The 15,235-nt window shown below is 65.4% G+C and overlaps 2 protein-coding genes across 5 annotated transcripts; one reads left to right on the plus strand and one right to left on the minus strand.

Moving 5' to 3' along the window:
* Nucleotides 1-1,216: 1,216 nt before the first annotated feature.
* On the plus strand, nt 1,217-6,590 carry GSDMD (gasdermin D). Of its 4 annotated transcripts, none has more exons than XM_025871252.2 (11): nt 1,217-1,310; nt 3,202-3,423; nt 3,587-3,779; nt 4,327-4,495; nt 4,635-4,737; nt 4,954-5,016; nt 5,285-5,350; nt 5,466-5,641; nt 5,725-5,866; nt 5,964-6,037; nt 6,193-6,590. In XM_025871252.2, exons 2-11 carry the CDS (start codon nt 3,207-3,209, stop codon nt 6,436-6,438), a joined length of 1,449 nt encoding a protein of 482 aa, XP_025727037.1. In that variant the 5' UTR covers nt 1,217-1,310; nt 3,202-3,206; the 3' UTR covers nt 6,439-6,590. The 4 variants fall into 4 exon arrangements, with proteins under 4 accessions (XP_025727037.1, XP_025727039.1, XP_025727040.1 ...); XM_025871254.2 differs by having other exon boundaries at nt 6,196-6,590; XM_025871255.2 differs by having other exon boundaries at nt 4,327-4,423.
* Nucleotides 6,591-8,893: 2,303 nt separating this feature from the next.
* Nucleotides 8,894-14,234, minus strand: MROH6 (maestro heat like repeat family member 6). Its single transcript, XM_025870549.2, has 14 exons — nt 14,013-14,234; nt 13,753-13,905; nt 13,427-13,581; nt 12,706-12,823; nt 12,370-12,554; nt 12,145-12,282; nt 11,915-12,029; nt 11,662-11,805; nt 11,409-11,582; nt 11,051-11,218; nt 10,680-10,799; nt 10,324-10,426; nt 10,150-10,215; nt 8,894-10,000 (listed from the first exon to the last, which is right to left on the minus strand). Exons 1-14 carry the CDS (start codon nt 14,232-14,234, stop codon nt 9,777-9,779), a joined length of 2,085 nt encoding a protein of 694 aa, XP_025726334.1. The 3' UTR covers nt 8,894-9,776.
* Nucleotides 14,235-15,235: the final 1,001 nt, after the last annotated feature.

Consider the following 15,235-nt stretch of genomic DNA (forward strand, 5'->3'; position numbering starts at 1 on the left):
ATGTCGCCCCAGAGTTCCTGGCCCTCAATATGTCCTGGTGACCGCCCTTCACCTCTTGAATGGGAGTCAGGGAGGGGATAGGGTGCAGGGCCAGCCCCTCCCACCTTCTTTCCACCTTTTCTCCCCAGCAGGTCACTCCTGCCCTGTCAGGCTGACCTCTGTCCTCTGTCAGGAGTCCAGGTGATAGGCAAATGACTTGCCGAGTCCCTCCTGTTTGGGTTTTTGCTGAAGAACTGAAAATGGGACCAGGGAATTGCAGCAGCCATGCCCTGGCCCCACCCCACCCAGCCCGAGGCGTGGCAGCCCCAGGTAACAGCCTCAAGGCAGGTGGGCACCGTGTGCCACCATCCGTGGTTGCCGTGGCCGGCGCGCTGCCCCTCCCGCCCACGGATGGCTCCTGCCTGGCACCTCTGCCTCAGACCCAGTCCCCCAGGGGTGGCTGTGCGCAGGAACAGGGAAAGAGGCTGCACTGCAGGAGAGAGGACCCGGGGAGGACAGCCTTCCGGCGTCGACAGCCGTGGGCACAGCTTAGGCCTTGCAGGTCCCCCACACGTGATGGCACACGACGCGCACTAACGTGTCCGCACGCACAAGCGCGCGCACACACGTACGGTCACACAGACACACGACGGCACTAACGCGTCCGCGCGCACACACGTACGGTCACACAGACACGCGACGGCACTAACGCGTCCGCGCGCACACACGTACGGTCACACAGACACGCGAACACACCCCCCCCAGCCCGAGCGCCTCAGGCTCTTGGAGCCTCCCCGCCGGCAAGGGCCCCTTCTCACACCAGCAGATGGGGCCCCACGCCAAGCAGACTGTGCGCCCGCCGCCCCAGAGAGCCCTCCGGCCCGCACCCTAGGCTCCTGGCCTGGGGAGAGAAGCCGCCTCAGCGGCCTCAGAGACCTCCCCCCCCCAGGGATGGCTTACGGGTTTGTGTGTGGACTGAGCGGAGTGTGGCAGAGCCTCAGGGAGTGTGAGGCCCGCCGGCGGGGCTCTGGTGAGGGCTCCGGGCGTCACGGGATCAGCGCGAGGCAGGAAGTGGTGGCGAGAAGGAGCCCGCTGGGTGCGACTCTCCACAACCCAGACGACAGGGGCGCTGAGGGGCCTGCGTGTTGAAGCCCGACTCCAGATTTTCTCAATGACGGCTTTATCGACGTAATTCACATGCCACGCCGTCCACCCACGCCGTCCACCCACGCCATTTCCACTTAAGGTGGAAAACCCCACGGGCTTTAGCATATCCAGAGTCAGGAAACACAACTGGTTATAGAGGATTTCGTCCCCTCAGAAGAAACCACGTACGTATTAGCTGTGACCCCCCCCCCCAACCGCCCACCGCCCCGGCCGCCGCTTGTCTACTCTCCGTCTGTGGATCTGCTGCTTCGGAGGCCCGTTCGTGCCCATGCGTGTCGCAGCCCGTCAGTCCTTCCTGCCTGCCGAGGCCTACGGCCCTTCTCTCCTAGGTCTTCAGAGGACGGATGTCACGTGCCCTTTACTCAGCTGATGGACATTCGGGTTGTTTCTACATTTTGGTTTTTTCAAATAATGCTGTGTGAGCCTTCACGGGCAGGTTTTGGTGTGAACCCGTGTTTTCATTTCTTTTGAGCCCAGCTAGGAGCGGAGGGGTGAGGCTGAGGGTGGTTCTCTTTGGACGCTGGGGGGGCCCTGCCCCCAGCAGTGCGGGGGCTCCAGTCTCTCGTCCCCTCCCCCACCCTCCCCCCTGCATGGTGGGATCTGGGACAGCAGAGGGCTGTGGGGCCCGGAGGGGCTCCTCAACGGGGTCGGGCTTGCGGCTCTCAGCTGGTTAACGACGTGAACAGCTTGAGGTGCTTGCTGACCTTCTTTGGAGGAATGTCTGATGGGCTTGAGTTGTAAGCAGGAAACCACGGGAAGTGCCACCAGCTGGAGGCGGAGGCTGTGGGCGCGGGGGCCGCTGGTGGGCCCCAGTCTGGGCAGGCAGAGGGGCCCCGCGGGGTGCACTGGCTGGGGCGTTTCTGGGAGTGCCGGCCGGCCGGGCGTCACTAGAACAAAGTTTCACTTTTGGGTTTGGGCACCCGCCCTGTCCACTTGCTCAGAGCTCCCCAGCACAGCAGTACAACTCAGGTCTGCAGGGCGGACCTGCTTCCCATCGTGGGCCAGGAACCTGGGGTGACAGTCACGGTGAGCACTGCACCTCGCACCCGATGCCATTCCCTGCTGCCTGAGGGGGGTTGGAGCTCATGCTCAGTGGGGGCGATGCCGGCCCTTTTGGGGGATCACCTGGTCCCAGCACCCCCCCAGGATTCCCCGCAATCCCAGACCAGCTTAGGGAAGCCTGAGGCCTCTGGGAAGCCCATCTGGGTTTGGGCTTGACTCCGGCGGGGCCCTTCCAGGCACCCCTTGGCCCACTCTGAATTCAGACCAGCACGGAGGCTCGGAGGTTTCCTACTGACCAGAATGGCCGGGAAAGTCCGCCTCCTGTGCCCGGGGCCCAGGCCTCCTATGTCTTGGGTCAGGCCTGCTTTGGCCTCTGGTCCCTGAAGCCTCAGCCTTGGACTGGTGGCTCACGGAACTCTGGGCACAGGAAAAGCCCTAGAGGATGTACCTGGAAGCTGGGGACGCTGTGGCTGGACCTTGCTGGGGGCCCCTTGCCAAGTCCCCAGAAGCTTGGTGGTTCCTGCTTCTTCTCCTGCTCTCTGAACACCTCAGCCAGGGAGACAGCTGCTGCAGCAGCTAGAGCATTGGGCTGGGGTCCCCCCTGAGGCCCCTGCCTTGCCCTGCCCTCCCCCGGGGGCTGCTTTTCAGGAGTGGCTCTAAGCCTTGTTGGGCTGACAAAGTGACAAAAGTTTCTGTGGGTGGCTGAGGGCTGCCCCCCCCCCCCCCCGCCCAGCTCTGAGAGTCCCAGCGCTTTCCTGGGCTTCCTGTGGGCACGCTGGCCATGGTACAGATGGTGTGTATGCCGTCCCAGCCTAGAGGTGCTCACCAGCCCCATGGAGAGATGCTGCAATGCATGACAGGGTAGACACTTGGTTTCTTTCTGTGCTGAGTAATGATCAGGAGCAGGAGTTTTCTGTCAGAGCGTCCCAGGACTGGCCTGTGGAGAAAAGAGCTCCCTGTCGTTGGAGGCATCCAAGTAGCAACTGTTGCCCCCATCCCCCCCGCCTCTTTTAGCCCTGAGGGCAACATGGCTCACCCATCTGTCCTCCTCAGGAGCAATGGCATCTGCCTTTGAGGGCGTGATCAAGAGTGTGGTCCGGGAGCTGGACCACAGCGGCGAGCTCATCCCCGTGGATAGCCTGCGGAGCTCCACCAGCTTCCAGCCCTACTACTTGTTGGGAAGGAGGTGCTCGAGATCGTGGTTTTGGAAACCCCGCTACAAGAGCATCAACCTTTCCATCAGGGACATTCTGGAGCCTGATGCCCCAGAACCAGGTACCCCGCCTGCTGGGAGGCGACGCAACTGGCCAGCCTGCTGTCTACTCCGGGCTTCTGGGCTTTCTGGTTTCAAAGGACAGGGCCTTTTTAAAGGTCCCTCTGCCCAGGTGGGATGGGTGGCGGGCGGGAGGATGGGGCCTCAGCTCTGGTCTGGCTCTAGCTGTGAAACAAAGCGCGCCCATCCACATCTACGACTCCATGGACGGGGAGCTGCAAGCCAGCGGGGAGCTGGAAGCCCCAGCACAGGGGAGGTGTGCAGGCGGGGCGGCGGTGTTTGATACCTTCAGCCTCTCGATGAAGGTGCGTACACTGCGAGTGGACCCCAACATCTGGGACGCCATGAAGCAAGAGAGGTGAGCCCCCCGGGGGGTGGGGCTCTGCCAACCCCAAGCAGCCGCTGGGTCACAACCCCAGAGCGTCAGGAGTCACAGGGTGTCTGTGCCAGGCCACGGGTCAGCACAGAGGCCGGGGGCGGGGGGTGGCGGGCAGCCCCCGGGGGCATGCTGAGCCGGGCAGAGGGGAAGGAGGCTGCAGAGGTAATGGGGGACTGCATCCTGAGGGCTGGGGTGGAGCAGAGCAGACAGAGGGACGGGCTGAGGAGGATCATTAGTTCAGGGTAGAGATTCGAAATTTGAATCCAGGGAGGGCAGGGAATGGAGGGAGAAGCAGCTAGATCAGCACCCGGCCAAGGGGGTGGGTGTCTCCAGGGGTCTGCAGGTGTCCACTTAGCATCCCTGGATCTTGTCTCCCCCCCCCCCCCAACAAACACTATTGGGAGCCACCAGGGAGGGGATCATGGGAATCCTGTGCCTGGGCCGCGTCAGCCCCCCAGCAGCGTGGCCCGGCGCTGGGGAGGGCAGGACACACCCCCACAGCTTCCGGGCCGACCCCCTGCTACAGGCACCTGCGGCAGCCCGAGCACAAGGTCCTACAGCAGCTGCGGAATTGTGGGAACGACGTGTTCGTGGTGACGGAGGTGCTGCAGACGCAGAAGGAGGTGAAGGTCACCCAGACCCGTAAGCAGGAGGGCTCTGGCCAGTTTGCACTGCTTGGAGCCATATCTTTCCAGGTGCACAGCATGGGCCACGGATCAGGCAGGGGGCAGGAAGGCAGGCGGGGGTGCCCCCAGGCAGCCCCACCCCCCCAGCACCCAGCCTACCCAACCCCACAACCCAGAGCCCAGTCCTGAGCCCACGTCCATCCCTCAGGGCCAAGGCCAGGGCCGCCGGAGCCGGAAGAAGACAGTCACCATCCCGTCAGGCAGCATCCTTGCCTTCCAGGTGGCGCAGCTGCTTATTGACTCAGACTGGGGTGAGCTGGAATTAGGGTGTCTCCTAGGGCCCAAGCCCCATGGCAGAGGCAGGCATTCGGCTGCACAGCTTCCTGGGCGGCTGAGGAGCCCGTGCTCTGGCATGTGAGGGGGTGGGGCACACGGAGCCAACGGTGCAGGGTAGGCCAGGGGTGAGGCAGAGGCCGGGGTCACTGGCCGACCTGCCCCCCTCATCTGTGCTCCCACCTGGCTGCCAGATATCCTCCTCTTCCCGGACAAGACGCACAAGAAGCAGAGGACCTTCAGACTGCCCAAGGAAGGTGAGGCCTGTGCACCTGCCACCCAGACTGGGGCCTTCTGCACAGCCCAGCTCAGCCAGGGGGCTCCCAGGCACCAGGGGCAAGAGTCAACGCACACGTACACGCACACGCACACGCACAGGCTGGGTTGGGGGGCGCTACGAGGCAACACCAACACTAGCCTGGCCCAGCCTCACCCCTGCTCTGGGCTGCCAGTGTTGGGGTGGTGGCGGTGCACTGTGAGGCCCAGGGGCCTGCTCCCTGCCCTGACTCACCCTGCCCTGCCCAGGCCACCAGCTTACAAGCGGCGCAGGCAGCCAGTCACCGCTCTCCGGCCGCTTCAAATTAGAGTCGGGTCAGTACCTTCTTGACAACCCTGGGCACCTGGGCGGGCGCCCCTTTCTGCCCCCTGGGAGTCCGCCCTTCCCAACCAGGGCTCTCCAGGGTCAGTCCCAGCCCTCTCCCCACAGACGGGTTTGTGGAGGACTGGTCGGCAGTCACGGGAGACTTCCGGGGCCTGCAGGCAGAGGTGGGGGCCCAGGCCCAGGTCCTGCAGGGCTTGTCCAAGGAACTGTGTGAGCGGCTGTTGGCAGGCCTGGTGCAGGTGCTTCGGGAAGAGCCAGCCCTGCGGACCCTGGAGGATGCGGTGAGCAGCCCAGGAGACTGGGCCAGACGGGAGGGGCCTGCGCATGGCCCCTCGGACTCACCGGCCCCTCCACGTGTCCCCAGCTGGAACGGGGCCTGTGCTGTGGGTCAGTGGCCCCCCTGGATGGTCCAGTGGATGCCGTCCTCGAGTGCCTGGTGCATACCTCCGGAGAGCTGGAAGTGCACCTGGCCGGCCCCATCCTCTACCTGGTGGAAGCACTAGCTGGTGAGAAGCTCCTGGGCTGGGGCAGGGAGGGGCAGGGATATGGGCTTGTCCCAGCGGGGCCTTCTGGAACCCCCTCTTAGCTGAAGTCTTCCCCCAGTGCTGAGTGAGAGCCAGCGTGAGCTGCTCGTGGAGATGCTGGAGACAGGAGGCCTGTCCGGGCAGTTCAAGCTGGTAAGAGAGCGCGGGTTGCAGCTTGCAGGGGAAGGGGCTGGGCCTGTGGTGTGGGGCCCCAGGTGCTCCTAGGATGGAGTGATGTGGGCAGGTGCTGGATGCTGGGGGGAGGCGGGGGAAGAGTAGCTCACTGACACCCTCCCTCCCCGTCCTAGCAGGTGGGGAGCGTTTTGGAGCAGAGCACCCCCTGGCAGGAGCGCAGGGATGTGTCCCTGCCGCAAGAGCTCCTGGGGAGCAGCTGGGACCCAGAGGCACCTGCCTGGGTCCTGCTGGAGGAATGCGGCCTGGGGGTACAGGTGGACGTTCCCCAGGTGTGCTGGGAGCCCCAGGCCCAGGGCCGCACGTGTGCACTCTATGCCTGCCTGGCGCTGCTGTTAGGCCTGAGCCAGGACTGCTGTTAGGGCTGAGCCTGCTCGCCTGGGCAGCTCTGCGGTGGGGGGGAGGGGGTAGCCCACCTGGCTGCCAACCCTGGGAGGCTGAGAGCCCAACCCGGCCTGCAGCCAGTTCATCCTGGGAGTTGGGGAAAGTCAATAAATGTGATGTACAAAGGAAAGATGGCTCACCGAGTTTCCGGGGGGGCCCCAGATCCGGGGAGGGAGCACAGGCGGGGGCTGAGCCGATGTCCCCTCCGTGGTCTCGCTGCTGTCGTGCCACGGGGCTAAGCGACCTGGCCACTCTGGAGAGACCAGCCGTGTGGCTGGGCCCCTGGCCCCTCCTCCACGGGCTGGCCCGTGAAAGAACAGGGCAGAGCAACTCGCCCAGGACAGTGTGCAGCTGTCTTGGGGAACTTGAGAACTGGGGCTGCAGAGGGGACCAGAGCAGGTGCGGCTGACGAGCACAGACCTGTCCTCCTGGGGCTGCACGGAGGCTCCTGGACAGGCAGTGACCCACGCCAGAGACCTTGTCTAAACAGTCAGGTCTCGTCCGAACACCTCTGCTCAAAGCTGAGAGTCCGTCCCTGGACGTGGGAGCTCCTGGCCCCCAAGCTGCAGATCCCTGGGCGTTCAGCGGGCCTCATCCGCCCACGGCAGAGGCGGCCCCAGGCATAGGCACAGGTGGTGACTGACGTGGCCGTGTCTCCAGGAATGTGCACAGCCGGGAAATCTGCCTTTCCTTGGTGGGAACTGCAGTCAGCCTTCCTCTGCGTGCTGGAAGGTAGAGGGAAGGGGTGGTTCCGTCACTGACAGGCGGCTTCAGGCCTCACCGAAGAGGACGGACAGTAGGTTCGGCGGGAGCTAGGGCATTAGCCCCAGTGAATATCTAGCATCCCAGCCCAAGAGCGAAATTAATATCAGAACAAAGGCAGACTGCACCCCAAACGTCCCCGATCCAGGCTACACAACTGCAGGAAGAAGCTCAATGCCTCTCAGGCCTGTCTGGCTTCTCTAGGGCCCATGCTTCTCTTTTGGGAACCCCCATCAGGGGGCACTTGAAAGGCAAACCAAGGTGAACAAGCAGTACTGCAATAGCCCCAGTCTTAGGAAGTGTTCGAGAAGCAGGAGCCCCTGGGCCCTGAGATCACCCTCAAGGCAGGGGAGAAGGCGGGTCCTGGGTGGCCCCACCAAGCCCCAGCTGCAGCGTCGGACCGTTGGTCCTCAGCTTCCAAGGCCATCAGTGCCCTGAGACCAGGGCGGCAAGCGTGGTCCAACCCAAGCAGCAGGTTGGCAGACCCCCCCCCCCAGGCTGGACACACTCACCCGCACATAGGGCCGAGGCATGGCCATGGGACGGGGCAGCCCAGCAGAGAAGTCCCTGAGAAGACTCTCTCTCCCAGAGCGCAGCCACAGTCTGGGCCTTCCGGCCACATGGACTTTGATGAACCTCACACCTGGTGGGCAGGTAGTCCAGGGGGGCTTGCAGGTACTGCGGAGGAGGGGGCATAGCAAGGTGGGGGTGGACACATGCCATGAGCCGGCAGATGCATTGTGCAAGAGACAGCCTGCACTCCTGCTAGCCAGGTGGGGTGTGGGCACCACGGAGGTGGGGTGAGAAGGGGCCGGGTGCCGCCTGCCCGAGCCTTCATCTGAGCCTGGGACCTCCTTCCGAGAGGGTATCACTGCGCAGCCGTGCTCTGCTTGGTGACGGCAGTGGGCAGCGAACACTCACCCCAGGTTCTGGCTCCTGGGCTGCAGCTGTGGGGAGGCCGGGCTTGCTTCTGCCCTCAGGGGCCATCACTGAGGGGAGCATGAGGCCCCTGCTCGGCCCAGCTTCGGGCCCAGATTAAATCAGGGGCTCTGAGGATGCTCCCCGCACACACCAGCTGCCTCGAGGGAAAATGAAGAGGGAGACCCAGCTCTGCCCAGCAACCCTATCCTGGGAGCTGCGGTCCTCCTGGGTGGGTGACCGGCTTGAGAGCCCCCAGGCCAGTACAGCCTCCCAGGACACCCCGAACAACCCTTTCCTTCGCCCTCCCATCCTTCCGGGAGTCAGAGGGCCTCTTCTTGTAGCTTTATCTTGTTTTGACATATGCTTTGGAGGGTCTAAACTAATACACCAAACCATGCCCCTGGTTCCACACAGACCCATGCCCTTGGCCTGACCCTGCCTGGGCCTAGAGAGACCTAGCCTCCTTCCTGCCTGAGCTCCTGAGCTTTCTCTTTGTCTCAGGCAAAGCTCTGCCTGACCCTGGCCGTAAACCTGGACCCGGAACTAGCTTGACTCTAACCCTGCCCGGCGGGCGGACCCTTATTCCTGGCTACACTCTGCCTTATCTATAATCCCAGCCTGAGTCGGATATTGGACCAGGCCAAGGTCGTCAGGACTCCATCCTTGGCCCAGACCCAGTCCCCAGACACACGCCAGACCCTTTTAATCCACCTGTGTTTATTTTAAACACTTTCCACAGTGGGTAGGCAGGACCCCAAGGGGTCCCCAGACTGGGGGGACTGGTCCCAACCCTCCAAGAGGCTGTGAGCCAAGGCCTCTCTGAGGAGATGGCTTTGGGGGCGGGCCTTGAAAGGCAAGAGAACGTTTCAAGGTAGGCATTCTGGGTGGAGAAGCCCACCAGGGCCCAGAGAGGCTTCTTCCCAGCAGGTGCAGTCATGCTATCCTCGTTCAAGCCCGAGCAGGGCGCTGGAGAGCCGGCTGAGGGCTCGGTCCAGTGCATGCAGATGGCGGCACCTCACACCTGAAGCCACTTTATCACCCAAGCCTCCGGGGGCAAGTCAGGGGAAATCTGGAGAAGACACGACGCACAGGAGTAGAGGTGTGGGGGATGGGGGCAGGCCACTGAGGACTGGGACATGTCAAGGGGGACGATGGGCTGCTGGGGAGGACAGCCCAGACAGGCAGGGGAGGCCGAGCCGGGCTGTGCGCAAAGACCCAGGAAGCGGGCAGCCTACCACGGCACCAGCTCGCAGGGTCGGACCAGTTTCACAGTGTCCCCCACCGGACCCCAGCTCGGGAGGCCAGGTGCCATCCAGGCTGGGAACGGGGCACACTCTAGGGAGCTGGGAGAGCAACAGGCCCAAGTGGGGACAGACGGACCCATGGGTGCAAGAGGCAAGGGGGGGGCCGAGGGCAAGATGGTGCTCGCACAGAAGGCGCGGCTGTCCTAGGTCACGTGGCTGCCGTGGCGTGCGTTCCTAGAGAGGGAGGGTTTGTGTGCACCCAGTACCAGGTGCAGGGCGGCCCTCAAGCGGACCTCTTCCGCAGACCTGCCCCTGCCAGGACTGGCCACACAGCAGTGCGCTGTTGGACTCGGACCCCAGGTACCCTCCGGGCTGGCTTGGGGTCAGGCTCAGCCAGGTCCCAGGCAGCCCCAGCGGCCTATAAAGCTCCGGGGCTGGAATGGGCTGTTGGCATAGACTGGCAGGGGCCGGGTGTGGTGCCAGAGGCCTGGGCGGAGTTGACGCAGGCGGCGGGGCCGGGCCTGTGCGCGGGCCAGCAGCGCCACCTGTTGGGCGGACACGTGAGCCGCGGCGACCACGGCGGGCTCTGGGTCACTCTGCAGCTGCCCCAGCTCTGCAGGGATAGGGCAGCTCAGGCAAGGTCGGAGGGCTCTCAGGACCCCAGGTCCCTGGCCCTCCACCCAATCCATTCCCATCCACTTCATCCTAGCGCCCCCAGCCTCTCCAGGACCCCACACCCTGGTGAGCAGGCTGGGTCCTTACCCTGGAACAGGGAGTCCAGCAGGTCCTGGCTGACACGGCCAGGGCTGGTGTGATGGACGAGGAAACCTGGACCAAGACATGCCTGTGAGCCCTGGCCCCAGGCCCCCATCGGGGAAGGGCTGGTCCAGTTCCCAGAGCTCTGAGCTTGAGGGACAGACACCAGGACCCTCTCACCTAGAAGCACAGCAGCTGCCCAGCGCAAGGGGTCCTGTGGGCTCCGCAGGTAGCCCTGGGTCTGGCTCAGGAAGCTGGGGATGTGACTTGGGTACTGCTGAACCTGGGGGCAGATGGGTTTATGACAGTACAGGAGGACCCATCCCACGTGAAGAGAAGGTGGCAGATGCAAGCCCAGGGCCTGAGGTCCCCTGGGGAGCCCCCAGTGCAAGGCATAGGGCCTGAGGTCTTCGATTTGCCACCACCTTAGCCGGGAAAGCAAGGAGACTCAGTTTTGGCGGGAGTGCCCTGGTGTATACTGGACCAAGTGTGCAGCTGACCACACCCCATCGCTGTCACTGTCCTCCCCTACTGACCAGGCAGTGGCAGATGCGGCTTAGGGCCTCAGGGCTGTCGTAGTGGGCCACAGTGACCATGTCCTCCAGCAGGCCCCAACGCAAGGCCTGGTCACAGCGGGCCAGGGTCCACTCTGAACTCTAGGACAGGGGAAGGGAGCAGGGTTAGGGTCCAGAGAGTGGCAAGAGGTAGCTGGGGTGTGACCAGGATGAGGGGTGGAAGAGCCCGGGGCAAGTGGTCCAGGAAAGACCAGGAACCCGGGAACCCTGGACCCTGGCACCTGAGGTCCTTGTAGAAAGCCCTGACCTATAAAATCTTAGGAGACACACAGGGTGGGAATGGGTAGGGCTGGATGGGGACAGCAGTGGGGCAGTCTTGGGGGGCAGCTGACCTCAGCAGCGTCACGGCTCGGATCCTGCAGGCGCAACAGCAAAGGGACGAGGCTCTGGAGCACCAGCTTCCTCAGGGGGCCGCGGAGGCCCACCCGGAGCCCGCCCCGGCCCCGCCGCACCAGCGTCCCGAGAAGCCCCACCGCCGAGGCGCGGACAGAGTCCCTGGCCTGCGTGGGAGGGCGCGGTCAGGGCAGACCAAGAACCGGGAGAGTCTAGGTGAGGGCGGCAGTCTGGGCGCTGATCCGGGGTGCCTGGTGGGGGTGGGGTGGGGTGGGGTGGGGTGGGGTGGGCGGGCAGGAATGGGGCGGATTGCGGTGTGTGTGGGGGCGCCCGGCGGCCCGGAGGGGCGGAGCTTACGTCGTCCAGCAGCCGAGGGAGGCGCGGCCCCAGCTCGGCGCTCAGGAGCCGCACGGGCGCCCGAGGCCGCAGCAGGAGCCTCCGCAGCGCGCCCAGCGCGGCGTCCACGAGCCTCCCGTCGCCCTCGCCTAGCGCACCCAGCAGCGCGGGCAGCAGCTTGCTCACGTGCCGCACCTGCGGGGGCAGCGACTCGTGGGCGGCCCCTCGGGCCCCTGCCCGGGTCCCCCCCCCCCACCTCAGGCCGCTCCCTCACCTTCCCGCGGTTCAGCGCCAGGTGGCCGAGGCCCAGCAGGCCCAGCCAGCGCACCGTGGGCTCAGGGTCGCTCTGCCAGGCCCGGAGCCGCTCCAGGATGACCTCCTCCCGCAAGAGCCTTGCTGTGGGCCGACTCTGCAACAGCTGAGAGAGAGGCCCTGGGGTCAGCGTGCTCGAAGTCCCCATGACGGCGGCCCTGCCTAGGGGCCAGGTCCACCGGCACCCCTCACCACCCACGTGGAAGCAGGCTCACCCCGGTGAAGAAGGCCATCGCCGTGAGGCGTTGCGTGTCGTCGGGGCTGCGCAGCCGCGGCAGCAAGCTCCCGAACAGGCCCCGCAGATGGTGGTCCGCGTGCGCTACCATGGCACTGGGGGGGGGGCGGAGAGGGGGGTGCTTCCTCCTCTCGCCGCCTCACCCCTTGAGAAGCCTCCACCTGACCGCCCTCCTGCCCCGGCCTCTTCCCCAGCGCCCCCCTCCAGCACCTGGCCAGCAGCAAGACGCCTTCTAGGTGGGTGTGGACTCCCACCAGCCTCCTCCAGCCTCCAGCCTGCTCCATGCACGTGACCACCATACGGCCTCCATCCCCGGTGAGCAAGGCCTTCAAGGCCTCCACGGCGCAGCTGGGGTGGGGGCAGGGAGCAAGTGGGTGGGGAGGGCCGGGAGGGCAGTGGCCCAGCCCTCACTCCCCTCTGCTGTGGGCCCCTCACCTGGCGTGGCTGTGCGGTGGCCCTCGGTGCAATGGGGCCCACCCCTTCGGGGTGTCAGGAGAGTGCCCACGCCGTGCCAGCTGGTGGAGCTGTGTGACCAGCACGAGCAGAAGGTGTGGGTAGAAGCCCCGCGTGGCACCCACACAGCCAGACACGGCCAGCATCTCTCCGAGGGCCCGCGTGGCCTGCGGAACGAGCAGCCCAGCTCAGGCTCTGGGCGCCATGACAGACACTAGGACAAAGCTCGGACACCCCAGTGAGAGCCTGCTGCCCCCGCACCCCTGGGGCCAGACCCTCCCTGGGGGTGGCCCCCGGCTGTGTTGGCTCGTCACCTACCGCCAAGGCCTCCAGCTCAGGCCCCGCTTCATCCTTCAGTGCCCACAGCAGCTGGACCAGCACCTGCCCGTTCACGCGCTGATTCCGGCTCAGGCTGCGCCATAGCTCAGCTGCTGCCCTGGGGGTACGAGCACCTGAGGCAGGGTCCGACGTGGGGAGTCCCTAGGTCAGGGTGGGAGGTGGCCTCGAGGACTCCAGCATGGGGAGCAGGGGGTAAAGCATCCCCCAGGCACTCCACCCGCAAACCCCAGAAAAACCAAACAATTGCCATCTGTGCAGACTGTCTGCAGCGGCCCGGGGGGGGGGGGGGCTGGCAGGGTCCTGGGGGGCCAGCAGCAGGGCCACAAACCTGGTAATAGACATAGTCACTGTACAGAGCGAGACCCGACATAACTTCTCCCGGGCAGACCGACCAAAGAGCCAGGGGCGTCGGGGAGAAGCAGCCACCTGGCTCGCTCGTCCCCCCTTGGAGCCCCAGGCTGGGCTCCTGGTGTGACCTGGGCAGGGAGAAAGCAGGCCCCCCCCAAGCCAGGGACCCCGAGGCGAGAGGGGTGGGGAGTGGATGGAGGACACGAGTCAAGCGGAGGGAATTCAGAGGCTCTGCCCCCTCCACAACCCCCCCCCCGCCCCAAGGCCCGCCTCCACCGTGCATCAGGAAGGGGGAAGGAAGCTGCGTGGGGGCCTCACGGATGGGGTTGCTGGCCTGGGGGAGGCAGGTTACCGGTCCGGGGGCAGCGAGCTCGGCAGCAGCGCACACACCACCTCCCGAGCATGCTCCAGGGCCAGCGCGCTCAGCACCCGGAGGGCCGCCCGCCGGGGCCTCCCTTCGGCCAGGCTGGGCACCTGTGTCAGCAGTCCCCGCACCAAGGCGTACACCTGGCAGGGTGGAGCAGATGGCCGCGGTGCACCACTCTGTACCCCCATGGGGCAGGTGCAGCCCGAAACGAGTGTGCTTGGCAGGTGCTCACTCCCAGCCCCCAGCCCTGGAACTCAACAGCAGGAGCTCGGGGCGGGGGGGGGGGGGGGCAGGGACGGGTGGTGGCTCACCTGGTCCTCCAGACGCTTCCCCCGGGCCTCCAGAGCTGAGGACAGCGTGAGTGCAGTTGCCTGGGTTCCTGCAAAGCCAGCCTCTTCCAGGCAGGCAGCCGTGTACACCGCCAGGTCGGTGAGGGCCCCCTCCTCCCAGGGACTCTGGGGGTCCTAGGGCAGGGTGGATGGGATGTAGAGTCCCCTTGGCTCTCCCAGCGCTCTTCCCCAGCACCCCCCACTTCTTCCGTGTGGTTCCCTGATCCTCCCTCCGCACTCACCTGACGCCTGCCGGGCAGGGAACAGGCCTCACTGCCAACCATGGGGATGGCAGCTGCACCCTCAGCTTCCACCTCGGGTTCAAGCCCGTGTTCCGGCTGAGGGCCAAGGGAAGAGCGACCTGGGGTCTGCCCCTGGTCGGTCCGGATCCCTTCAGCCAGAGCTGTCAGGGTTAGAGCCCCCACGGGGCCCCCATGGGCCCGGCCCCACGCCCCCCAAGCCATGGCCACCGCACACCCCAAGCGGCTGGATCCAGCCTGCAGCGCCTGCCGCTGGTTCTCCCAGGAAGTCGTGCCCAGGCCTGACCTAGAAGCTGGCCCAGGGCAGGCAGGACCAGGGAGAGGCGTGGTGGCGCATGCGTGTGCGCTCACACTCTCCCTGTGTGGGGGCTGGGGCGTTCCACAGAGGCACCCACAGGTGTACACATCAGGGGCCCGGGAGGGGCCTGCCTGCCCTTGGGGCTGGCAGGGAGTAGCAGCCTGAAGCTGGGGTGTGTGGGGTCTGCTCTGCCCACCAGGCCCTGGGAAGGGATGAGACCCCTGGGGTGGTGGATCTGCAAGAAGAGGGGGAGAAGGGCCCTTCACCCTGACATCCAGTCCCTCTGGGCAGGGAAACCCCCGGCAGGTGTGGACAGCCCAGAGGAGACCCCAGCACGGTCCAGGGTCCAGAAGTCAGGGCCCAACCCTGAGCTAAGGCCCTGCCTGATTCAGCCCTAAAGCAGCAGCTGGGTCCAGGCAGAGCCTGGGGCCAGGAGCTGGGCCGTCCCCACTGCATTCCGAGCCGGCCAGGCATCTTGGGGATGAGGGTGGTTGAGAAAGATGTCGCCACCTCTGAGCTCAGGCAGGCCTGGGCTGGAGCAGAGGCGAGAGGAGTGCCCCTGCTGCCATCGTCGGGGTGGGCCTCCTGGGTCCTAGCCCGTTCTGAGGGGCCCCCTCCACCCAACACTGGACCATGGGGTTCCTGGGTCCTGGCCCAGAGGAAGTGCACAGCTGAGAAGTGGTGGACCTGTGGGGGTATCTGGGGCCCGTATTCTGCCATGTGGGTGTTTGTGAGTCTGTATCTCTCCAAGCCTCATGCTCCCCAGGGCTGGCCTGACCAGGTCTCTGCCCCAAATCTTGTCATGTTCACCCAGTGACACAGGGCACTGCCCAGCCTAACTAAGCCTTGGGATCCAGCAGAGCCAGTCTGGTCAGATACTTGAAGAGGCGGAAGTGTTTTAGGAAGC

The sequence above is a fragment of the Callorhinus ursinus genome, unplaced genomic scaffold, assembly GCF_003265705.2.
Source record: "Callorhinus ursinus isolate GAN/ISIS: 27379988/994484 unplaced genomic scaffold, GSC_fseal_2.0 scaffold5, whole genome shotgun sequence".
Classification (NCBI taxonomy): domain Eukaryota; kingdom Metazoa; phylum Chordata; class Mammalia; order Carnivora; family Otariidae; genus Callorhinus; species Callorhinus ursinus.

Bases quoted from the DNA above. Each gene is read 5' to 3' on its own strand.
- GSDMD (XM_025871252.2), top strand. From the start codon at position 3,207: ATGGCATCTGCCTTTGAGGGCGTGATCAAGAGTGTGGTCCGGGAGCTG. The intron at 3,780-4,326 runs GTGAGCCCCCCG...CCCCTGCTACAG, and splicing joins GACGCCATGAAGCAAGAGAG to GCACCTGCGGCAGCCCGAGC. The intron at 4,738-4,953 runs GTGAGCTGGAAT...CCTGGCTGCCAG, and splicing joins GCTTATTGACTCAGACTGGG to ATATCCTCCTCTTCCCGGAC.
- MROH6 (XM_025870549.2), bottom strand. From the start codon at position 14,234: ATGGCTTGGGGGGCGTGGGGCCGGGCCCATGGGGGCCCCGTGGGGGCT. The intron at 12,824-13,426 runs GTAACCTGCCTC...TCGTACCCCCAG, and splicing joins AGCTCGCTGCCCCCGGACCG to GGCAGCAGCTGAGCTATGGC. The intron at 12,030-12,144 runs GTGCTGGAGGGG...CCCCCCCCCCAG, and splicing joins GGCGTCTTGCTGCTGGCCAG to TGCCATGGTAGCGCACGCGG.